At 42.1% G+C, this 25,907-nt stretch overlaps 1 protein-coding gene across 12 annotated transcripts in view; it reads right to left on the minus strand.

Moving 5' to 3' along the window:
• MAST4 (microtubule associated serine/threonine kinase family member 4) overlaps positions 1–25,907 on the minus strand; it is a 618,855-nt gene that overhangs the window by 151,920 nt on the left and 441,028 nt on the right. For 2 of the 12 annotated variants that reach the window (XM_060400349.1, XM_027980036.3), the window contains exon 1: positions 23,702–24,122. The exons of the other annotated variants lie outside the window; for them this stretch is intronic. In XM_060400349.1, coding sequence (XP_060256332.1) covers positions 23,702–23,793 — 92 coding nt within the window. In that variant the 5' untranslated portion in view covers positions 23,794–24,122. Of the gene's footprint in view, positions 1–23,701; positions 24,123–25,907 lie in introns of those variants that run through there. 12 annotated transcript variants of the gene reach the window in all.

The following is a 25,907-nucleotide window of genomic DNA, read 5'->3' on the forward strand; positions in this document are numbered from 1 at the left end:
CCCTGTCCAATGTCAGCTCATCCTCCACTACCAGAAATCTTCCAAACAGGCAAACATGATCTTACCACTACCCTGTGTAAAACCCTTTATTGGTTCCTCCCACTCACAGAGTAAATTTCAGGCTTCCGATGACCACTCTCATCATATTTTTCAACTCTCGCTCCAAGTCTCTTTATAGGAACCTGTCTCTTTGCCTGGAACATTCTCTTTCATCTTAAACTGAAAAACCAACCTGCTTAAATGTTCTGAAAGCCCACTTTCTGGTACAAATCCCTGGGACACTCTCAACACATTTTATGTTCCTCCCACCGCAACATGGCTAACAGTGGATAAGCACAGACATATAATCACACATAGGGTTGTAAATTCTTGTTAATCCTTTGTGTGTTCCTCTCCCCATCTCCCCCCGCTGCACTCCCCACGAAACCGCAAGCTTTCAAGAGGGCTAGAACTACCTGTCTCCTTCACCATTGCCTCCTCAGAACAATCCCTGACATAAAGAAGGTGCTCCGCTAATATCGACTGAACTCATGAACCAAGAGGTGCAGAGGATGGGGAGCAGACTGCCCCCACCACCACGGCCCAAGCCTCATCTCCCAAGCGAGATCTCCCTTGCTTCCAAGCACATTTTAAACTCAGAAGTGGCCATGACAACAGATTGATGCTAAGGAATGGCTTCCACGAAGTAAGGATGTATCTGAATTGTTTCAAACAAACTGGGAGCCAAACAACTCCTTCATCCAACTCTTCTCGGTGACAATCCACAAACCTTCTTTAGCCTGAAAACTCTCAAGCAGAAAAGGCTTATCCTTCTTTGGGAGTGCACACCTTCTACTTTCCATTTTGACAAGCCAAGTTTTTATTTGGAATGATCCAAAGAAAACTAGAAAAAGGTTCCCCATCTTTCTTATGCAGGTCCATAGGCAGAGGCAACTCTGCATCCAGGCACCATATCTGAAGCCTCTATTACTGAATAGAGTTTCCTTGTGGAGTTGTATCCTCAGCCCAGCCAGACTGTGTTATGTACACAACACATCCGCATTCACCTGCGGGTATGCACAGTGATATGGTTACCGCTAAAGCTGACTTCGCTTCCATGGCATAGCTGGAACTCTGATGACACTAAGCATACGTGACATGTAGGAGTTACTGGTCAAGACAGATATATTTTACTTTGCTTTTGTAATAACTATATATTTTAATGAGTTCAATACTACAAATAAATGTAAACAGTACAAGCTATCTATCTTAGTATAACATTAAAGTAAAAAAATGGCTGTCTTCTGCACTAATTATCTGAATTGTATCATTAAATATGTAGATAAATATCCTTATACATCTTCAGGCAATAACTCTGATAATTTACAATAATTACATAAACATGCCATCCTGATGAAGATAACTTTTAATAATCTTATGTACAAACATTAAAATAGGGTATATTATAGTTATTCTGCCTTCCATATTTAACATGATGTATTTGCATTTCCACAAATAAAGGTAACTGGCTAATTTAAACCTGATTTCTTTTCACAGCGAGTTTCATTTGCACTGACTGGCATTCAGAATTAAAATATAAAGTGAAGTTCAAATATAAGGACGGAAGCAGTCCTTACCATCCACATCTGCGTCAACTTCATGAGTCAGTGAAAGATGATGGATTGTCTTTCTCATCTCTGTTGAACATAATTCTGTGGTCTCAAGTATTACAAGGGAGAAAAATGTGCCTAAGGGGCTATGATTTACAATTATTCTGTTTCATGCTGATTAGCATAAACGACCATGATAGAAAATTGCATGAAAACCCTAGAAGAGTCAATAACAGATATTGATCCATAGCAGCACCTAACGAAGGAAAAATTGCTTACTGCCTATGCTTCAGGCTTCCAGTCTAATTTGGCAGAGGATCTTTTAGCCTGAAAATGAGTCCACATTTACAAAGCATTCTTATGGTTATATGAACTACCTTTCGCAAGCAAATTGACAAATCAAATCTCAACACTTCTCCACTCCCAGATTTATCAGACTAAGAGTTTGTACCCAGATTAACATGGAGGCATTTATAATGCAACTGCAAAGCTAAAAGGAATCTTGCTTTCCATTTGCAATGAATATTGTGAAGTGATGCTAAATTAGGCAAGTAGTGTGACACTTAAAAGTATTTACAGTTCTCTTCAAGAAAAAAAAATTTTTTTTTCTCCAAAATGCAAAGTTGAAGGGGGTAGGAAGGTAATGAGAAGAAATGGCTTCCATTTTCTGGAAGAATTGGGATAAATTTAGCCTGCCACTCCTCTCACATAGAACATACTTGCTGCATAATTAAAACACATAGAAAGTATAGGAAAGAAGACAACTTTAAGTAAATGAGTAGTGCTTTATCACTATAATTCCTTAACTTCTTTTTATTTCAAAGATCTTACTTTCCAGTGAGGCAATACAATTCGAGTCTGGTAAGTAGCTGGGCACAGCACACGATTTCTGTGTAAAATGTGTGGTTATCACAAAGACACGGCGATGCTCTGATGGGAAGATGCTGAAAGATACAGGCTCCTCTAATGCAAGCAACCCACTCCAGTATTCTTGCCTGGAAAATCCCATGGATGGAGGAGTCTGGTAGGCTTGCAGTCCATGGGGTCGCTAAGAGTCGGACATGACTGAGCGACTTCACTTCTCACTTTCATGCATTAGAGAAGGAAATGGCACCCCACTCCAGTGTTCTTGCCTGGAGAATCCCAGGGACGGGGGAGCCTGGTGGGCTGCTGTCTGTAGGGTTGCACAGAGTCGGACACGACTGAAGTGACTTAGCAATGCAAGCAAAGGACATAGCTTAATACATATAGAATAGGGACACAGTCACATTCCCATTAGCTCTGATTTTGGGGTCCCTCCAAAGGGAAATGACCAGGGTTACAATTGTTTCTACCGTGTTACTATTTCCTGAGCTTCCTATGTGTGTGTTAAGTTGCTTCAGCCACGTCCAACTCTTTGAGACCCATGGACCGGAGCCCTCCAGGCTCCTCTATCTATGGGATTCTTCAGGTAAAAATACTGGAGTGGGTTGCCATTTTCTCCTCCAGGGACTCTTCCTGATCCAGGAATCAAAACCACATCCCTTATGTCTCTTGCATTGGCAAACAGGTTCTTTACCACTGGTGCCACCTACAAAGCCCTCGTTACATGCTAGATGAGAGCAATAGATGAAACCCAGGGAATTTCTCACTACTAACTGCCCAGGTAACTTCCCAGGTGAATCACATGTTACTTTCCTGGCAAAACAGTCCCTTAATTATGCCAGTGCCCCAAATCAGTGTTTTGATAAACTCACTGGAAAAGACTCTGATGCTGGGAGGGATTGGGGGCAGGAGGAGAAGGGGACGACAGAGGATGAGATGGCTGGATGGCATCACCAACTAGATGGACATGAGTTTGAATAAACTCCGGGAGTTGGTGATGGACAGGGAGGCCTGGCGTGCTGCGATTCATGGGGTCACAAAGAGTAGGACACGACTGAGTGACTGAACTGAGACACACTTCTAACTCCTGATATCTGATGTACTACAAAAGAATCACAAAAATCATCAATTTTTAATGTTTTAATGATGATTTCAATATAACTGGCTTTCTTTATAATTCTATATATTTATTTCATTTTATACACTTAAAAGATACTATTCTGAAAAGTGGTTCGTAGGTTTCACCATATTGTCAATAGAATCCAGGATTTTAAAAACTGGTTAGCAGTAGAGGGCCTAGGAAATCTTGCTAATATCACACAGCTTGTTAGTGGCAGAAATGTGACTAAAAACAAGATCATCTGACTTCATTGCTCATAGAGTCCTTAACAGCTGCAGCTTGGAATGACCCAAGTGTGGTCACGTGCTACCATGTTAATTACTGGCTTCTCAGAGATCCTCCTACATATGTCTAACTAGATCAAGGCCCAGAGGCTGTAGTTTGCTGGAAAAGATGAGGGATATTCCCCGAAAGTCAGATCTAGCATACAGGAAGTTTTCCTAACTCCTTCATCTTATTCTCCGAGACGGAAGTCACAGGTCTGAATATGAACGGATTGAAGCTGAGCTGGAAGAGAATATATTCACAATGGAATATTGAGCACAGAATATTCACAAATTCTTTAGAATATCTGTTAAACATCTGTACTCATGAGAATCCTCAATCTAAACACAAGATATTTCTAATTGAAGGATGCCCTTTGTATATTCAGGACTTCCCTGGTAGCTCAGCTAGTAAAGAATCCACCTGCAATGCAGGAAACCCCAGTTCAATTTCTGGGTCGGGAAGATCCCCTGGAGAAGGGAACGGCTACCCACTCCAGCATTCTGGCCTGGAGAATTCCATGGACTATATAGTCCTTGGGGTCGCAGAGTCAGACATGACGGAGCGACTTTTACTTCACACTTGCTGTATTCAGTTTACCCCCCATAAACTTTGTATGCCATCTATGAAGCGGCATTTAGGTGACTCCAGGTATGCACCAATAGCATACTTGTACCAAAAGGTAGCATGGTTATTTATCAGTGCTCATTTATGAGCCTGCCAAGTACTAGACAAGGAAGGGGAAATTCAAACTCAAAAAAGCTAGCACTGCCCAAGGTCACGGCGTGGAGACGCAATCTTATTTCACACACACAAATCAGATCAATTGAAGATGGAGATGCATAATACATTAGACAAACAATTTCAAACCTTGATAAAAGCAGATCTTGGAATGTGCATTAATAGCACTTTGCATTTAGTAATGTTTCACTTTTGAACATTAAATGTGCTGAGGGTAAAAAACAAATAAAAGAAATAGCCAATTGCTTTCATGAAATATTGATGACACTACATTAAAAGTTCAGAGCAGCAGTAAAACTCCAGGAGTTATTTGCTCCTATAATAGTGTCCTTAACCCTGCATCTTGCCCCTACTGCTTGCTTCCCTCTATTTCCCACATTCCACAGGAATTTTCATTCTTTTAGAAGCTTTTCATCCTAAAGCATATGCAATGTTCATTCCAGACTTGAATCTGGCAATGAGGTACCCTCCTGTCATTTTTTTTTTTTTTTGCTAGAGAAAATATGGAACCACCAGACTGCCAATCTAGCAATAACATAACATGTGATATAAGAGTCACAAACTTGGAAGGAACCTCAAGTAGATACAAAAGCTACCCGGCACGATGTATCAAAATTCATAAACATGTTCATGTCACTTTGGCCTAGGAATCTCTATACTGGGAATTTACCCTAACAAAATAGCTCCGAAAGACAGAAAAAGCTATATGCACAGATACGCTCACTGTGGAGTGCTTTCATTCCATAAACCTTTATTAAGTGCCTATTATGTGCCAGGCACTATGCTGGCAGAAAGTCTCTGCTTCAAGGCAGTCACAATCAGCTGGGAATTAGAAGTATGCACAGAATCACAGCATGTTGGGATGAATGCTAACAAGCCTGTGCAGAATCACCAGAAACACTAAAATGTGCTGGAACAGAAAGGCAGAGAGTCAAGGAGGACTTTACAACATTTTAGGTAATGCTTTTAATAATTTCTTCCCAGTTTTATTTTTAAAGACACAATGCAGTGCTGAAATATTTTTTTAAATAACCTTTATTACTCTGAAAAAAAATTACTCAATACATTCTTTACAATAAAAAATGACAAGCAAGTCTAAATAGCCCTTAAGAGCTCCTTAAGATCTCTTTAAGGCGCTCCGTCTTTCTCTCCGCCACGAGTGGGAGGTGGAGCATAGTCATGTATCACTAACTCCTCACCGGGCACATGCTGGCAATCTATTCCCTGTCTTAGTTTTCTACTACACACCAGGGTGTCCCTCATCAAAACTGCGAAAGAACTCTGAGTTCATTTTGCTTAAAACCCAAAACAAAATAAACAAACCAAAAAATGTTATTGCTCCTTTGAGAACTTTCTCTTTCAAACGGCCCACAATTGCTGCAGAAAAATCCTGCTGTAAGATTTCAGAAGGTCCTTTACTAAAGACAGTATTTATTACGTGCTATGATTTTTTTAGTGTAGAAATGAAAAAAATTCCACAGTTTGAGGAGTTGTGTTGGGAAGCTTCTGAAGAAGTATAGGTTGGACTCACCTACTAATTCACTGTGAGAAATAATACGAACTAAATTGGGCATGTTACAAAAGAGCAGAGCCTTTATTTACACTCAGATTAGAGCAAACTCTAGTCCTGCCACGTGAATGACACCCAGTGCAAGTTCAGACATGCTCCATCCGCATCAGGGCTGCGGGAGCCACGGAGACACCTCTCTCAGCGTGCTCTGGCCTGTGTCACGGCTCAAAGCTTGGTCGTACTCCAGAAGTGGGCAGGGGCTTTAGAAGAATCACCACAGAAGGCTGTCCCGCACCATCTTTTTTTAAGAGTGCCTACAGGGAAAGACTGTGCTTGAAATAATCTATGGGAAGAAGGTAAAATTAATATTTACTGAGCATCTATATTTGTGAGGCATTGCCCTAGCTCCTGGTTTGGCAAAGATTTTCTGTAGAAGGCCAGATAGTACATGTTTTTGACTTTGCAAACCAGAGTCTCATGTTACAACTACAGTAAGTACCCTACACGAGGACATTCAAGTAGTGAACTTTCAAAGATCTGAACGTGCCCTGTATGGCAGCTGTTGTACTGTACTGTAAGATTTAAAATGTTTTCTTTATCTTTTGAGTTTATTTTTAAAGTATTATTTGTGTGAAAAGTATTCTAAACCTATTACAGTATAGTATCATATAGCTGACCGCATTAGTTGGATATCTAGACTACCTTTGTGGGACATACAAATAAACTGGACTTTTGAACATAGTCTCAGAACAAAACCAGTTCGTATGTGGATCTCTGCACTGGATTATGCTACTGTATTACCAGAAGCCATAGATAATATCTAATTGAACTGGTGTGGCTGAGTTCTAATAAAGCTTTATGTATAAAAACAGGTAATAGAGTGGATTTGGTCTGTAGACTGTATCTTGTCTGCCCCTAATCTAAATGTTTCACAATTTATCTTAAGGCACAAAATAGATTTGTTCCTACTTAAGATGAGGAAACCAAGCATCAGAGGTAAGGTCACCTGCCAAAATCACATGTCTAGATTGTCACTGAGTCGGGATTCTGACCAAGGTCTCCCTGCCCCAAAGTCTGAACTTTTTCTACTATATGAACAGAGTCTATTAGGTTAAATGCTGATAAGGAAGAGCCAACTTGAAAGAAAGAAAATAAACAGGCAAGTCTAAATCTTTTCTTTAATTTAATATTACCCCCAATCTATGCCCAACTATGACAGCAAAAGTGCTTGCAAACAGATTTATGGGTTAAACATTCCTCCCAAGGGAAGCCTCTGGAATAACCAGTACTGAACACCTTCATAACCACAAAGGAAAAAATAACGAACTCTGTATTATAACATGCCAGATTATGGCAAAGCTCTAAGATGGTCATGCTCCTAGAATTCTAACACTCCCTGAAAGGATTTTGTAAACTAACCCCACTGATATTCACATACTCAGTAATTCATTCATTCCATGCCTGGATAGCACACTTTATAAGCACTTTAAAATAAAAAAGACATGGTACTCGGTCCTTTAGGAACTTTAACAGAGTTGGAGGGAACACGCAGACACTAAATAGTTAATTACCTGTTGATATCAATTGCTACTTCTGTATGAAAAGAACTATAAGGGTGATGCACACAGCTCAGTGTCTAAAACTCAAGAAAAACTAGGCAATAAACATGAATGTGCTTCTTCTCCTGGTTGAATCTTATTCAAGGTTCTCTCTCCTTTTATTGCCCTTGAGAAATTAAAGATTTTGTTTTCAACATCATTGTCCTAATTTGGAATCTAGAGACTAGCTTGAAACTTTGGTACCTAAGCATCAACTTCCTCATCTTACAATGAGGGGGTTTGACTAGATGCTTCCGAAGCTGCTTCCAAGTTAAGGCTTCTATAAATTAGCTTTTAAATATATGATTCTGTAATGTCCAACCTAAAAAAGAAAGTACCCTGGATGAAACTTAAATGTCCAGAGATTTTAATCCATGACATAGGGTTGTTACATCCTTACAGTAAGAAAAAGTTTCAATTCTTCAAACCATCTCCCTTAAAAAGCAGAAAGCATTACTTAGAGAGTTGCACAATTTATTTCTGAAAATTAAATGATGATTTCCCCCAAAGGACAGAGGGGAAAGGAAGATGTAGAGCAGATGGATTCATTGTTCCCCTATGGAGAAAAAACATTTCTACACCTTGCAAAAATATATTAATTGGCCTGCCATCTGGCAAGCCTGCTCACACACATAAGGGATAAAGTTTAGATCTTGAGGTTTAACATTTAAGCCTGTGGGGAGATGGTAATTGGAATCTTTCTGAGTTAGCAGGAGTATTTTTAAAGGGAACATTTCAAAAGAGATCTGAATACAGGTGGAGAAAAACAGAAGCTAAAATGTGAGACCATCCAAGGTGACATCACGGCTGCACACCAGTGAGCCGGCGTGGACACTCCCACATCAGCTGAGACTGACTGTTCATTAGCAGGCCAGCTTTCACAGCATGATTTTGAATGCTTCCCCTCAGTCTTACAGATAACCTCCTGCCCATGCCTTCTTGTACATTATAGTTTTCAAAATTTTTGGAAATCTTACCACTGTAAAGGTGGGTGTTTAAAGGAACCTCTTTAAGAGGTGCAGGAAGTAGTTTATCAAACAGGAAGCTCAATAAAAGGTAAGTTTTGTGGTATGCATGTGCACATATGCACACACATGCCCCGAATAAATACATGGAAGGATAACACCTTATTTTTCACAGTGGTTGTATTCGAGCACTAGAATTTTGGGGTGATTTTAACAGTTGTTCATATTCTATCCATTTTCTGTCTTAGGCATAAGTTTACATTTTCTTCTCAAAGTTACACAGATTCCACTGAAATTAAAATATAATAAAAATCATGAAGAGACATGGTATATTATTTTACAAAGCAAATGAAGTATCTTGATTTTACCTTTCTCAAAATGTTTGTTTTGGTCTGTCTTTACTGGCATGGAAAAACTCCATGCTTCCTTCTGGGTCTCTTTATTTTCTAACAGCCATAATCTACGTCTTAAATTACATACCTTCCAATCTTCCACCTCACGGCTTTGTTTCCTTCCCCAAGAAACACCACCAAATTATTTACAACCATTTTCTGCTAGTAGAATTTGTTTATCTGGCTTCTTAAAACTTCCTCACCTATGTAGCATCAAAGGGCCTATTATACACTAATAATGGACCACATAATTTAGGTAGTTTAAGCTTCTCTTTTGAGTATCTCATTCTGATGCATTTTCCTGGTATCTACTTGACATTACCAACCATGTAATCAAACGATGTTAAGTAATGTTAACCATCTTCTTCATCAAAATGATTGTTTAAGAGGATGACACAATGTAACACGGTATCCTAGCCGGGATTCTGGAATAGAATAAGGACACTGGAGCACAGCTAGGCAAGACATAATAAAATATGGAGCTAATTTTTTAAAGGGGGCTGGGAAGGAAGAACAAAACCTGCCATTCTAAACCTGTAGTAGCATCACCAAACAATTAAAAAGTACCTAAAACTTTTTGAGGTGATAGAAGTATTCTATATCTTCATTGTGATAATTACATGAATGTATTTGTCAAAACTCAAAGAGCTGCATACTTAAAAAGGGTAGTTGTACTACATGTAAATTCTGTCTCAAAAAACAGTGTTAAAGCTAAGCACACCTGGCTTAGCCTGGACATTCTTTTTTCTAGTGTGAGTAAACTACAGCCATAAACCCTGTGTCATTAGGAATCTGGATTGGTGGCAGTGAGAAACACCTTCTTTCACATGTAAAAAAATGTACCTGAAGGAAAGACTTCTTTCCTCCCCATCCTTGGTAAGGGACAGCCATTTCTCAAAAGCAGTTCACATACTGCACCATTGAGAACGAAGAGACATGGCCAAGAAAAGATTTTGGGGGTTCACAGAACGCTGGACACAATAGCTGTGCCTTTTGTATGTTGTAGATTATTTATACTTTATTCTTACACAATTGTTTTAAGCATAGGAAAGCAGTTACATCCTGGTTCTCTAAATACAATGATTTTTTTCAAAGAGAGTAATATGCATAAGCGTCATCAATTTATCTCCTTAAGAATGTAGCTAGCATTAGCATACTTAAGAGAAATTACTATGTTTTTAAACAGTGAAGAAGCAGCCTGTAAGCAATGCCTCTCCAAAACCCCAACAGATCTTTCCTGGGATTCACAGCATATTGCCATGGAAGAGGTTAGAAGTTTCATTCCTTCTGTGAAATGAACTACACGCTCTATTACAAGATTGGCAAAGATTCTGAGATAAGTCCATAATATATACACTCATGTGAATGCACAGGATTTTATAATGCCTAGAAATCTCAGCAATACAAGCAGGGGTGTCGTAGAGTGTTATTCATTCAAAAGGCCTGTAAGACAGCAGCTGTTCAGAGCTTCACTATAAAGTAAAACCTCAATTTCAAAAGCACAAGCCCACTCAAATACCATTATAAACTGTGATACTTTACGATGGGGAAATTACAGGAGAATACATATACAATTTTCATGAATGGCAAAGAGAATCAGCAGGTGGCATTTTAAAACAAAGTAAAACCTACTTCTATTTTTTATTCTCTTCCCTGAGACAGCAGGTGGCATTTCTATAGCAAAGATCAAAATTATCAGCACTCAGTATTCCACAAATATCTTTGAATTACTAGGAGACTGCTGTACAATAAAAATTAAGTGACTATAATCTTTCTTTACAAATACTATTTTCAATAATTAGAACATTGTTGGATCTGTATTTCCTTTGGAGTCAGGATGGCCAGTTATGTTTTTATCTGGTTTTACCCTGTACTATTAGTAATTTAGGGACAATTAACTAACTTCTATAAGCCTCAATTTTTTTTCATCTATATAAGAGATATTACAGGCAGCATTAAAGGAGACAACATACACCAACAGATACTCTTCCTCTCCCTCCTCCCGAACTGATGTTGGTGGATCTCCTACTGGCTATTACAGGTTACCGTAATTATCTGTCCACATCACTTTCTAACCCCACTAGATTGAGCTACTTGAACAGAAGGATCATGCCATGCATATCTTTGTTTCCCAGATGATAAGCATAGTCCTGGTCATATGAAAGATATTCAATACATATTTCATACACAAATGAATAAATAAGACAATGCAATAAATCCTCAGACTTGCCCCCAGAAGTCAGACAGAGTCAAACTAGGTTATTTTGGTATCAGCTTTCAGAAGGCGATTCAGCCTCATCCATGAGCTCAAAAGCAGAAAAAGAATCATACCGAGATACATAACTCATAAATAAGTCCCTCCAAGTGTCTTTAAATGTAATTATCTTCCCATCTTTCAGAGGTTAATCCCCCTTGGCTTCTAGTTTCTCTATTTTTTTGGCCCAGTTTACAAACATGTGAGTTTTCTTTAGTGCTTTTAAGGTAGCCAAAGACAAGAAACTGACAGAGGAGCTACACGGCCATGAGGATGGGGGGCTGCGCCCTCCCAATCAAATCCCTAAGACTTATGACTAGAAGGCAAAAAACCAAACCAAACAAAGCAAGCCAAAATCATTTCAGTCTCACATGCCTTAACATAGAGTTTAAGATATATACACACCTGGAACTTCCCAACAAAATCCATAAATGTTGGGCCATGAATCCCCTCCAAACATGTTAGTTTCTTATTAAATAGATTTGAAATCAAACCTGTTAAGAGGCTGAAGGAGCAGCTACAAGCCCCTGCCTGTAGGACACGCCTAAAAGAATGGAAGGTTTGAAAAGCGAAGCTTGTTTTCTCGGCTGGGCATTTCATTTACATGGGAACTAGAAAACTGGCTTAGAGTGAGAACTATAATCTTTCTGGAACAATAGGTCATGACGAGCTTCCTTAATGCCAAAATAAGTGTTCAGAAGTGACTTCTGCTAACCGGAAGAAAGTGTAAAGGGCATATATGTTTACTCCGGCTTGAATACAACACTTCTGAATATGTCTATCCGTGCCAAGAGTCAGAACCCTATTTTTCACGGATTTCAAACCTGGGATCCATGAAATGAAAGGTTTGTATGCCATCAAAAAGTTGCAGTATATCTAGCAGTTCAAGTAACTTGTATCTTTTGATCCAAATATCACCCTAGGTCTGACTTGAGAAGGTAGAATACTTATAACATTAAATCTCAAAAGGTAAAATAAACCAAAATTTCTTCTGTTTAAGGAGTTTTTTTTTCTTTTTTTTTTAAAGAAGCCATCAAATGATCAGTAATCAATAACAATTTCAAAGAAAAACTCAAGTCAACCTATCAGGAGGGAATCTTGGCCAGGGTAATGCTGGTAAAAAAAAATAACATACAAAAATCACTAAGAACTAAGGATTATATTGAAGGAAGCAGAGGTCTGATCTTGAGTTTGGATTACCATGTTAAGGAGGTTTATAAAAACTACTATTGACTTTTCACCTAAAAATCCTAGATTTCCAAGGTTAGTTTTTTTTTTTTTAATTGACATGAGAAAAGTCATCTATTGAGGAAAAATGCTACATACAAAGTTTATAGGTCATATCATAAAAATGGGGCAACTTTTATTCCTTACTAGCTCTGTGGTCCAAACATCTAACCCTAAACATCAAATCCTAGAGCACACAGGAAATTATAATTCATAAACATGTTAGCTCATTTTGCAGAATCCTCACCAACAACTATGACCTTAAGCATCCTTGAACTATCCTATATGCTACCTGTCCCACCATGACCATTTGAATCATAAATTAAAAATTTCCTTCACTTAGGGACCTATCTTTTATGGGGGCTTCCCTTGTGACTCAGCTGGTAAAGAATCCACCTGCAATGCAGGAGACCTGGGTTCGATCCCTGGCTTGGGAAGATCCCCTGGAGAAGGGAAAGGCTACCCACTCCAGTATTCTGGCCTGGAGAATTCCATGGACTGTAGTGTCCATGGGGTCGCAAAGAGTCAGACACGACTGAGCAACTTTCACTTCACTATGTTTTATGGAAAATGCAAATTCATAGTCATTCATTCAACCTGCCAAGTCAGGTGAGTGTGCCTATCAGCTGTCCTGCCACCTGTCTGCCCTTTGGAGCAGTTAAGCAAGAGTAGGCTAATTTTACAGTGAACTATTTTTTGGATTAGCAAATAATTTGTGTTTCTCTCGATGGGTCTAGAATGGAGAATATGTAAGCCTGGGCATATGCTCAGTCATGTTCCACTTTTTGCGACCCCATGGACTAAAGTCCATCAAGCTCCCGTACCCACGGGATTATTCCAGCCAGGGATCCAACCTGCATCTCCTGTGGGTCCTACATTGGCAGGCAGACTCTTTGCCACTGAGCCACATGGGATGCCCAGAATGGAGAGTACAAAGAGGATAAAACCAACTTTCACTTGGAGAAATAAGGCATTTGGCATGGCTTCTGTATTTTCATGCTCAGTGTCTGACGTAGATAACCTACAGGGAAAAGTCTTCAATTTTGTTTCAAAAATCTTGAGATTAGCCAAGTGAAAGTAATATTTGTACAGGAACTCTATCCCAAGTTCCAAAAGCAACAAGCCATTTCAGATCAGACTTAAGAAATAACATTACATAATAGTCACTTAATGGCCATTGTTTTACAGTAACAAAGGTTTCATTTACCGTATTTCCTAGAGTGTTTTATTCAGCTAGCAGTTTTTCCCATGACAAACATACTTTTCTCCCCTTAACCCCTTCATCTATCTGTAAAAGTAAAACATTCAATAATTATAGCTTCTAATTAAAAAATATTCATCATATTGCACTTTAAAAAAAAAAAGGTCTATTAAAGGGACATAGGCGCTTTTTATTCCAGCCACAGGTTCAGATTCTTCAGATCTGGTGGCTAAGAAATCTGACAGTGGCTAGATGATATAATAGTTACTCTCAAGAGAAATGTCGTAAGGTCAAAGTCAGGGTCCTGAGACATCAACACACACTGTAATGTTTAAAATTAGACAGAATAAAACATGGCAAAGATAGCTTCAGCAAACACTCATATGGCAAAATGAGCCTGGTGGATCCATCAGCTTTCCTCCCTTTCTCATTCATTCCATGACCCTAGGAGACTTCACCAAGTTTCACTAGTTCCTTCTTCCCTTGAGCCAAGTGATTCACTCTGAAACTAATACATTATCTGAAAAAGCTATCTCCTATATGAATGTCCATGTTAGGTTAGAAAGTTTCCAGAGATATGTAGCTCCTTCTTTCCCGTGAGGAGATAAAAGCGTATTCGAGAAATACTCAGAAAAACATTTACTACTACTTCATTGACTACGCTAATGCCTTTGACTGTGTGGATCACAACAAACTGTGGAAAATTTTGACAGAGATGGGAATACCAAACCACCTTATCTGCCTCCTGATAAATCTGTATGGAGGTCAAGAAGCAACAGTTAGAACCAGACATGGAAAAGCAGGCTGGTTCAAAATTGGGAAAGGAGTACGTCAAGGCTATATATTGTCACCCTGCTTATTTAACTTATATGCGGAGTACATGATATGAAATGCCAAGCTGGATGAAGCACAAGCTGAAATCAAGATTGCCGGGAGAAATATCAATAACCTCAAATATGCAGATGGCACCACCCTTATGGCAGGAAGCGAAGAGGAAATACAGAGCCTCTTGATGAAAGTGAAAGAGAGGAGTGAAAAAGTTGGCTTAAAACTCAACTTACAAAAAATGAAGATCATGGCATTCGGTCCCATCACTTTATGGCAAATAGATGGGGAAACAATGGAAACAGTGACAGACTTTATTTTGGGGGGCTCTAAAATCACCATGGATGGTGACTGCAGCCATGAAATTAAAAGACGCTTGCTCCTTGGAAGAAAAGCTATGACAAACATAGACAGTGTATTAAAAAGCAGAGACATTACTTTGACCACAAAGGTACATACAGTCAAAGCTATGGTCTTTCCAGTAGTCACGTATGGATGTGAGAGTTGGACCATAAAGAAGGCTGAGTGCCAGTGAATTGATGCTTTTGAACTGTGGTGTTGCAGAAGGCTTTTGAGAGTCCCTTGGACTGCAAGGACATCAAACCAGTCAATCCTAAAGGATATCAATCCTGAATATTCATTAGAAGGACTGATACTGAAGCTCCAATACTTGGGCCACCTGATGCTAAGAGCCGACTCATTAGAACTAAAGACCCTGATGCTGGGAAAGATTGAAGGCAGGAGAAGAAGGGAACAACAGAGGATAAGATAGTCGGATGGCATCACCGACTCGATGGACATGACTTTGAGCAAGCTCTAGGAGGTGGTGAAGGACAGGGAAGCCTGGTGTGCTGCAGTCCACGGGGTCGCAAGGAGTCAGACACAACTAAGCAGCTGAACAATAACAATATATATGGACTCCCCTGGTGGCTCAGACAGTAAAGAATCTGCCTGCAATGCAGGAGACCTGGGTTCGATCCCTGGGTGGGGAAGATCCCCTGGCAGAGGGCATGGCAACCCATTCTAGTATTCTTGCCTGGAGAATCCCCATGGACAGAGGAGCCTGGCAGGCTACAATCCATAGGGTCACAAAGAGGAGGACATGACTGAGCAACTAAGCATACACACACACACACACACACACACACACACACACACACATAAACACACATACACATGTGTGTGTGAATTTTGCCTGCAATTAGTTTCCCAAGAAACTCCAAATTCTAACAAAATAGAAATCACTGATAAATGTAAATTCCAAAGTCAGCAGAATGCATAAAGTCCTAAAATGGGCGATGAAGATGCTTAGAATAAGATAAACATTGACTGTCTATTCTTTTCACCAATCTATTTTACCTTCAAATGCTAATCAAAGCCTAAATTCTCTGCTTGAGCCTTTTTTCTTTAAAACAAAACAACATGATGTTTCAGTTTGATATTGCTATAATTACCTCCCTAACAAGCATATCCAATAACCATTAGTGTAGCTAGAATTCCCACTGGTCTTCTCATGCTATTAATAAGACTTAAGGTCAATATTTTCAGAATTTATCACCAAGTTCACAAGGGAACTTTCCTAATTACCAAGATAGGGTAAAGAAAATAAAGTATCAGAACAAGCGCTAATAACCACGTTAACTTTTACTTAGAGATAGTCCTCTAGTTACAAAATGTGCCATGGGTCACAAAAACCCAGTGTGTTGCTAGATATCTAAGTCTTCTACCAATAGAGCTTTGGCCTGCTTCTAGTAAATAGTTTTACACACACCCTGTACCTACTTTCATCCAGGTAGCCCCAGGACCATTCTATTATCTTCGATCTCTGATAAACTTTCAAAGGGATTACTCAGTTACCATGATGTCACTCCCAAATGACTAGGTTACATGTAGTGAAGACAGCTCCGATTAAAAATAGCTTTGTGCATGGTTACTCACACTGAGAGACGGGAGTGCTGGGGAGGTGAGCTAGGGGTTCAGAGCCTCAAGTCCTGAGCTCCCTGAGAAACCAGCCTACTTCCGTTTAACCAATACAAGGAGGACTCTCCCAAATTATTCAGAATAAAGCCCTACCCCAAGCCTTCTCCTCTATGAGTCATCTTCACACTGTTGTGTGAAGGGGCACCGTCTCAACCCCAACATTTGTCGGTTTTTAGCCCAGAAGGCAGATGGTCTCTATCTTGAGGCTTATGATCCCCCTGTTTTAAAGGTATCACTTGGGCTTCTGATAACAAAATCTATATGTAAGGAGAAGCAAACAGAGCCAAAAAAGCATGTAACGTTCTCTCTCCTCACTGTGAACTTGGGAAGACACAAGTATACCCCTTTCAGAGTCGACTTGTTAAAGCAATCAACAGCCCACACCTCCCCCGGGAACATATGCTCCATATTTGAAGCTTTGTTTTTAATGAACTTCTTTTGAAATCTACTTTTTTGCAGTCTCACACACTGTGCCCGCTCTCATTCCTCTCCTCCCTCTTACTCCTTCCCTCTCCCCTCACAAAAGACCTACACATTCAAGGGGGAAAACAAATGATCGGTCAGCTCCTGTTGTAAACTTCCCACTGGAAGTTTCAAGCAATATTTCTGAGATGTGTATATTTTGGCCCACATCCTTTGTGTCTGGTCAGCTTGAAGACCTGAGAACACGCTGCTCTGGTGTGGGGCAGCCGGGCGCTGCACACAAGTCACTGCGAGGAGCTCCTGGCCTGGGCTCTCAGCGGTCCCTGCTTCCCCAGGGGTGCCCCTGATCAGGCTGCGGGAAGGGTGCAGGCGTGACTGCCTCATAGACAGTGTCCATGTCAGAACTAGAGACAAGATGAGAGGATGGAAGGGCAAGCCCTGCAGTGAGGGGCAGGCCTGTCCTGCCGGCGGAAAACTCAGTCAGGAGCATGAAGAAAGGAGGATGAAAGGAAGCAGTTATGAAACAGGCCTGGGCAAAGCAAGGAGTGGGAGGGAATGGGTGCAGACACGCAGGGAGGGGCAGGGACTGCAGGTCAGCCGTGGAGAGGACAAGAGCACGGGCGTGAGCACCAGGTTTCAGCCATCTGTGGAACAGGCAGGGGGATGAGGCAGCATACCCTCCGTCCGTCTGTACCTCAGCTCAGGTGCAGGGTCTGGCAGAATCAATGAGGGGGCCAAGGGGAGCTAGAGAACAGCTCCAACTGAAAACACGTCAGAAAGGAGACAACTCAGGAGGCTGGAGAAAGAACCTGAGCTTCCAGAGGGGAGGGGAGAGGAAGCTGTCATTACCTATTTGGGTGATGAGGCAGACAGTGAAGTGAGCAACAGTGAGTAAGGGGATATGATTCAGGGAAGAGGACTGACAGGCCAGCTGTGAACATGCAGAGGCTGGCACGCGGGGCTGTGTCGCTGCTGGACTTGGCTACCCACAGAGTGGTTGCCACCCACGGTCCCGACGCCTCACTTCACTTCCGTTCCCGACCCCCACCCCATCCCTCTGCGGCCAGGGTTCAGGGTGAAGTCAGCCAGGACTCCCCAGTCTTCAGACACACGCACACCTCGGTTCGTCTCTGTGGAGCAGCAGCCGGCCGCTCCCTTGGGGTCTCTGTGAGAACACTCCCTTCCCTCTGAGGGGACTCTCCTCTGCATCTCCTTTCCACTTCCTGTCTCCATCTCTGCCCCTTCCTTCAGTGGGACATCTTCAGCTCTCCCACAGATTCATCGAGCACATTTCTCATGGTCCTAATGAGGACTTCCAAGCCTATTATTTCTGGTCCAGCCTCCCCGAGGGCCCCGGACCTACAACCCAACTCGGCCTGCCTAGGAGCTCTGTCTTCTCAGCCGCCAAGCCTTGACTGTTCCCAGATGCCTACTCCCGAAGTCTTCCCGCCCACATCTCTTTCTCATCCTTTAGATCTTCTCTTAAACACCATCTCTTAAAAGACCTTCCCTGACCACATTGTCTACAGTAGACTCCACACGGTCACTCTCTCCTCTCAGCTCTTGCTTACAGCCTCCAGGTCACGGTGACCACCACATGGCGCTTGGCTTCCTTAGATGCTGGCTTATTTCTGAGGCCCACGCCCTCTGTCTGGCTCGCCTCTCCATCCCCGGCCCGACACAGACCACTGATTCTGGCTGAATGACCGAATGGCTGCTCCACAGCACAGCACAGGACAGGTGTTCACTCAATGTGGATGAACTGTCCCTTCTGGGGACACAAGGGGGGACTACAAGTCCCAGCTCTCGTGTCTTATATGTACAGGGGAGTCTCCATTTCCCCAAGTTAAAACCCCCAGGGCCATTGTGGTACCCTTCTTCATTCCTCAGAGCCAACAACTCATCAACTTCTCCCAACTTTATATCCTCAGTAGCTCTCAGGGTGTAATCTCACCACATTCTTTGCTCAGGCCTGCAAAACCCTCTAAAAAGGCTACTGCAATAACTTATCCATTGGTTTCGAGGTCTCACTCTCCTTTCTCAGACCTAAAACTCCCCAGCATTGCCCATGTGCCTCTCTCCCACTGGATAAAGGCCAAGGCCCACAAATACCTAGAGCCTCATCTCTCTCCTCAGTCACTGCCCACTATTCATCCCCTCGTTGTAATGACAGTAACCATAACAAGAGTTAGCGTTTATGGAAAGTCTTCATATGTGAGTCATTGCACTCAGCACTTTACATATATGAACATATTTTAATCTTACAACAATCCTATGAAATAAGTAATGTACTTATCCCTATTTTGTAGATAGAGCAACAGAATTCCAAATAAGTTAACTAATTCAATAGACAATATCACAGAATTAAGATTCAAACTCAAGTAAACTGGCTTCAGATCAACCCTCTTAACCATTGGGCTCTATTATATAGCCTCTTTAAACTTTATGCTTCAGCAGTACCAAGTTATGCTTCTGGTTCTTTATGCTCCAGCAATACTGAGCTATGTATAATCCCTCGAACTTTGTGTTGCTGAGGCTACCATGCCTTCATACACACCATTTCTCTTGCTCCTTGGGAAGGCCTTGTCTTTCTATCTGATAAATGCCAACCTACCCTTCAAAACTGCCCCACGATTTTCTGTGTAGTACATCTCTCGGCTCCTGGGTACCTGGTAAATACTTCCTGGTCACCCTGATTTGCCATGATTCACCTGTACCCCTTCACTGAAGGCATGCCTACGACTTTCAGCTTGGAGTCACAGTGCCCGGGCACACAATAGATGCACAATAAATGTGGATTAAACGGGGCTTTCTGAAAAAGGGGTAAGCACGAGTTAACCAATACCTGACATGCCAGGGCAGGAAGGAAGCATACTCTGTCCTTCTTAAAGACATATATTCATGCTCAAAACATAAGAAAAACTCACCAAACACCCCAGATGTTTCTGGAGAGAAGACACAGAGTGCATAGAAGTCCAATGCATTCTGACAACGATAGCAGTTAGTTTAAGATCCCTGAACGTACCTGCTCTTCATTGCAACTGCTAAGTAATGTGAATTCAGCAAAAATAAAGCAAAACAGGAAATGACCTTTTATCCCAAGGGTTCTCAGAAAGATACACTTGGAGCCTCAGTCAAAATGATGAACTGAGTCACAAACTACCCAATGGCGTGGGTAGGATTGTGCTGACTGAGGTGTCCCTGAGGGCTGGAGATTATCATTTAAGCCCAAAGAAAACATGACAGATTTCTTACCACTAAGGTTAAAATTCAAGCATCGTCTAGAGTCACTAGACTTCAACAAAACTGAGGGTGCACTATAAAATCAAGCAGCAACATTTATAAATAGATGGTGTGTGTTTTTTTTACAGTGTGGACATATAGAAGATAGAAGCCAAAGAGATGTTTGATCCTGCCTCCCTCAAAATTTTTAACTCAACGAGAAAGAAAAGATGTTACAAACAAATAGTAACATAAACCAGGCAAACTATTTCCCATTCTAAGTTGTAAGGGGATCCTCCAGTGAATGGAGAACCCAAAGATCCGTGAAATCCACAGCCTCTAAAAAGTGCCATTCTTACTTCAGTTTAAAACAACACATTTTGGTTGAAATACCCTCTTTATTGAGCCTAGATTTCTGTCCCAGCAGCAGGTGAATGGCTGTATTAAGACCACCTTGAGGAAATGAGGGAGGTGGATAGGTAGGCAAAGCCAGTCATAACAAAGGAACCATTACCAATGGAAATGTGGGCTTTACAGCAAAACAGCAAACAAAATCAGCTTGCATCCAGACAACTGTGTCTGCCACATGCCAGGCAAAAAGGAATGAACAGAACAAAATATCACCATTGGGACGTAGCACAGCGAAGTTAGGCTTTCAGAGCATCAGGACCCATTCAATAGATCAGGCCTGAGGGTCAGTCTGTAACTGACCTTTCCCCAAGAATTCAGGAGTTATGAACCAGACAGAGCTTTGAGCCGGAAGAGAAACCTTAAAAGCATTCTCATGAGAGTGCAAACCGACAAAGAAGAGCCATGGTGAGTGGCAAAGCAGATGCGATCCGGCAAAAACCCGAAGGCCTCCATGATGACAATTTCTACCACGACGTAAACTGAGAAGAGCTGGAAACCATTCAGCGTCTCTTTCGTTTGTCTAAGAGGTACCAAACGTTCTATCCCGAGGCGCTCCAAGATACTCATTCACAGGTTCAAAGCTGGATTTTATTCTTCGGTAGATGCAAGAGGCTAACACTGAAGAAAAGGTTATCACGAAGTCCTTTGGATTACAACGTAATCAGAAGAAACAGCTGAAATAAAATATGTAAGCAAAGGTACAGAGAAGCAGCCGGGCTTGGGCAGGAGAGCTGTTTCAAGGGCTCAGGCACACCCAGCTGAGGATGAGGGCAAGGCATCCTCACCCCGACACTGGGCACACCCTCAGCGAGGCTAGCAAAAGGGGCAGGCAACCTGGGAATGGAGAGGTCCTCTTCAAAGGGCAGACTTAGGGAAGATGATCAGTGCGGTAAGAAACCGTGTCCCTTAGACACGGTTAAGACTCCTAACATGGCACAGAGAGGAGAAGGACTGAGAGCCGTTAAGGGTGGTCACAGAAGGGGAAGAGTCATCCTACAAGCATAGGTTTCGTGTCCTTACAGAAGGAAAAAGGACACAGAGCTAGAGTTGATTGCCGTATAATAAGAGAAGGCAACAGCCATATACACTGACCCAGAGAGAGGGACACCTGCCCTTCATCTTTCCGAACCTACATAATAAACAGAAAGTAGCTGGGGCCCTGGGAAACCTGTAAGTAGGTGTATCTAGAGATGAACTTCAGGATACAAATTTCCAAACTCTGTGAATCCTGGAAATCCCCAGTTAACAAACAGGCTGTGGCAACCTCTATTCTGAGAAGGGAGGGAAGAAATCCCACCTCTCTCTCTGTATCACGAAACTGAAGGTGCGGGCCCATGACTTGGGGAACGGACACAGCCCTCCCACACTCTCATCTGGCCGGGAAGAACCCAAGTTTCTTTAGAACTGAGGCTCTCTGCCAGGGCGGGCTGTCTCAAACGGGGTGTTCCGGGCTGAGTAGGTACTGCCCTAAGGCCGTGGTCGGAGCAGCCTGAGAGTCCTTTATGTGTTTGGATGGTATTACCCATCCAACAGGTAGGTACGGGAAGGAAACACTCGAGTCGCTCCTCGGTTTCAGACACACAGGCATGATGCCAGAGCAGACTTCTCTCACCCAGAAGTGGCTCCAGGTGAGAGCAGCAGCTGCATCACAGCCCAGGCTACATCCCTTAGACACGGTTAAGACTCCTGACACACAAGTCACAGCATTTACTGCCATGAGGAGTAGAGGCCTGGTTCCACTACAGTAGGTATCTCTTCAACTGATCCATTGTTTGGGGGGGTCTGATGTGTGGATGACACAGCCTGTACAAAAATGACCAACACCAAAAGAGTCTCTCTCTCTGAACACTGTAGCAAGAAGATGAGAAAGCACAGCCATCCTATTTAAAAGGTACAGCTTTAGATCATCACGTGGCTTAGTGGTACCAACATCGTTCAAGTGACATGAAAAGGTATGACTTACAAACTGATGCGATCCCTTTCTCTCTCTCACACACACACACGTATTTTTCTATATGTATATATGCACATATATATAAACAGCATATGTCAGTGTATTCCAGGACACTTCTGAAATTTAAGAAATACCACGAGAGAGGTCAAAAGGAAAAACTCCTAAGTTTTCCAAAGTATCACCTATCTGCACTAACGCTGCAAAAAGTTACTGGTACAACCAAACAGAATGAACCCTTTTCCTGTGTTCTTTAAACACTGGAGCACAGAGATTATGAATCTCCAATCTGATAGCCAAGCATCCTGTTTATTTGACTGCACCGTGGCCTTGTGTGTGTTCACGTGTATATTCAAGGCAAGTTCTGAAGAAAAACAAAGAATCTGTACTTACACAACTCAGAGGGTGTACCCCTCTAAAACCACAATCATGCCAGCTGCCTGTGCTGGACACAAATGCAGAGAGAGGAGGCACGCCTCCTTTAAAATCATTTTCTTTCACCCAACTGTCAGCAACTAACTCTCAACTGCCTTTCACTTGTGGCTTGAGCTTTACCTTGATTTAAAAAATCTTTTTTCTTTTCACCTACTCTAATAGATACATGTTACAAAATGAAAAGGCCAGCCTTGTACTAGAAATACATGTCAGCCAATCAATTTAAAAAATAAAATGCAAAGTTATGCAGACTTATCTCTTTAAGCAGACAACTTGAAACAGGAAAACTTGAGCTATCTTTGCATTGGACATGTCCATTGTATAAAGGTTAAATATTTAATAGAGCAGAGGGAGCATCTGAAAGGCTCTACACAGAGAAGCAGAAGCTCCCACAATGCAGTGAATGAAATGGACAAGTGATCAGATCAAAGAGAGTGAGCAAGTATCTCTTCCCGCTTGCCTGCTCTTCCCACCACTCACAACTCCAGGTCCCCATTCTCCACATTTCAGAAAGAGAATTCCGAAAAACCACATTTATCAGGATGAGCCAGGAAATCCGCAAGGAGGAGGGAACACCTGAGCCAGGGCGCCCCTGGCAGAGTATAAACTTCTCAAACTGTTACAATCAACAACACCCCAGTTGCTAAGGGGGCCCAGGCCGACGGGCAGCCTCTGAAGCCAAAGCATTCATTCCCTCTGCAAGGCAAAAAGGAACCCCCGCATTTTTACCTTTGTGTTCGCCGAAGCCTGTTCCCACTCCTCAAATGAGGCAAAGTAAAGTTTGAGAGCACAGTCCAAAAATTGGGGTCAGACATATCCATTTCTTTCTCGCTTCAATTCACTGCGGGTTCGAGGCCATAAGACCAAAACGGAGAGGAGAGAAAAAGGAGAGGGGGGAAAAAAAAAGACAAAAAGATCCCAATTATCTACTCACTCCCTCCAGAGGAAACGTGCTGCGAACTGTGATCTCAAGAAAAACTTGGTTCGTGAGTGAGAAGTGCCCGTCCTAGCCTTTAATTAACACACAGCCATTTCTCCAAGGTTCAGGAAACTTATTTCCTCTTGGGTTTGCCCTCTCCTGGTCAGCCTCGGCCAGCTATAAACAGTAATTACACGAGTTTGGCCGTGCGTTCGGCTCAAAATGCTGTCTGTGTGTGATTTAGTCCAAGGTACTTTGTCATCTGTTTGGCAGATACCATTTGCAGCTCCTGCGGGGGGGTGGGGATGGGGAGGGGTGACGACTATTTTAAGTCTTTGGTTCCGGGAGGGCTGGTTGCTTATCAGCAAAACCATTCAACATCCGAACATGCCCAGTGCTGAGTTTCCTCTCCGTATCTACATACAAGGAAAGGAATGTAAATGGAAAAAGCTCCTCTTCTTCGCCCCTCCTCAAAAAAAAAAAAAAAAAAAAAAAAAGGGAAACTTAAAAGCACTTTGAGAAAGCTGGCCTGTTGGCGCACTCCAGCCGGACACCTTTGTGCAGCCTCCGCGGGAAGGGGCCGGGCGGCGGGGACTGGTCCCAGCGCAGACACTCCCCTGAGGAGCGGGGCCTCATGGGAAAGGCGGCAGGCGAGACCGGTGCGTGAGCACCCCCAGCATCTCCAGCTGCCCCGCGGCCCCAGCCCCTCACCCCTCACGAGTCCTCCCCTCTACATAAATAGACCCAGCGCAACCCGGAACCGGGTGGAGAATGCCGCGCACACCTGGAGGCTGGTGCGTGATTCACTGCAGACTGGATCATCAGGAAAACGCTCTGAGGAAGTCAGTAATGACTCTTTGCCAAGAGACGCTGCTGGTTGCGTAGAAAAAGCACGCCAAGGGGATGCCACACTCACCTAAAACCTCAGTAAACTGAATTTACGAGTTTACATCCATTTGATGAATTGCCGCAATGCACATATGTGTGGCTTCTCGCAATCTCGGGACTGGTCAGCCACTGCCTGTGAAGACACTGCCTGGCATTCAGTAAACCAATGCTAGAATCATTTTCCTGCCAGGAATGTTAAGAGTTTGAAAGGAAGGAATGAAGGGGAGGTTGGATCAGTGTTGTATTCATTTCCAAGAAAGCCACAGTATTCAAATTACTCCCCAAACCGACCAATGGTTATGATTTTCTTATATAAAGAAAACATTAGAATTTAAATTATCTACCTCAAATCTGGTGTAATAGGGCAAGAAACACCAATTTTTTAAAAAATGTCTAAGCAAAAATAACACTTAAAAAGATGGTTTACTTCATCCAGTAAATACTGAAACAAACTTGCTTACAGAAATATATGTTGTTGTTCAGTCCAGTCACTAAGTTGTGTCCAGCTCTTAGAAAGGTGAAGAAAAAGGCAATGGAGGTGGTCAGCTGACAAGGGAGCCGGGTGAACAAAACAGGAGTCTGGTTTAGGATGTATTCTTTATCTAATTCTGGTTATCCACAGATATATTATCACCCCAAGAACGCTAAAAATTTCTCATCCAGGGCTTTCTTATGAATTATCTCCTCAAACTCTCAGGGCCTCCTCAGATCCTTGAAATCTATAAGAGTGAACAAAGACTACAATATTTTTTCAATTTTATGTGGCAAAATACACTTCATCAGATACTTAGGAACTGGGTCCAATATTTTTTGCCCCAGCTTCTTTTAAAAAAAATGGTTTTAAATATTCAAAAAATATCTTTTAAAGGCTTACACAGAGATGGTACCATACTCCAGAGCAGTTTCCCAACCTCAGCACTACTGATATTTTAGGCTAATTTTTTTGTCTGAGGGGGGCTGTTTTGTGCATTGGAGGATATTTAGCAGCCTCCTTGATTGCTACCCACTAGATAGCAGCTGTGATGTTCAATGATATCTGCAGACATTGCCATAAGTTCCTTGGACGACAAAATGGCTCCTGGTTGAGAACTACCACTCTAGATAAAAGCTTTCTCTAATAAAGTAGTA

The sequence above is a fragment of the Ovis aries genome, chromosome 16 (genome assembly GCF_016772045.2).
Source record: "Ovis aries strain OAR_USU_Benz2616 breed Rambouillet chromosome 16, ARS-UI_Ramb_v3.0, whole genome shotgun sequence".
NCBI classification, from domain to species: Eukaryota; Metazoa; Chordata; class Mammalia; order Artiodactyla; family Bovidae; genus Ovis; species Ovis aries.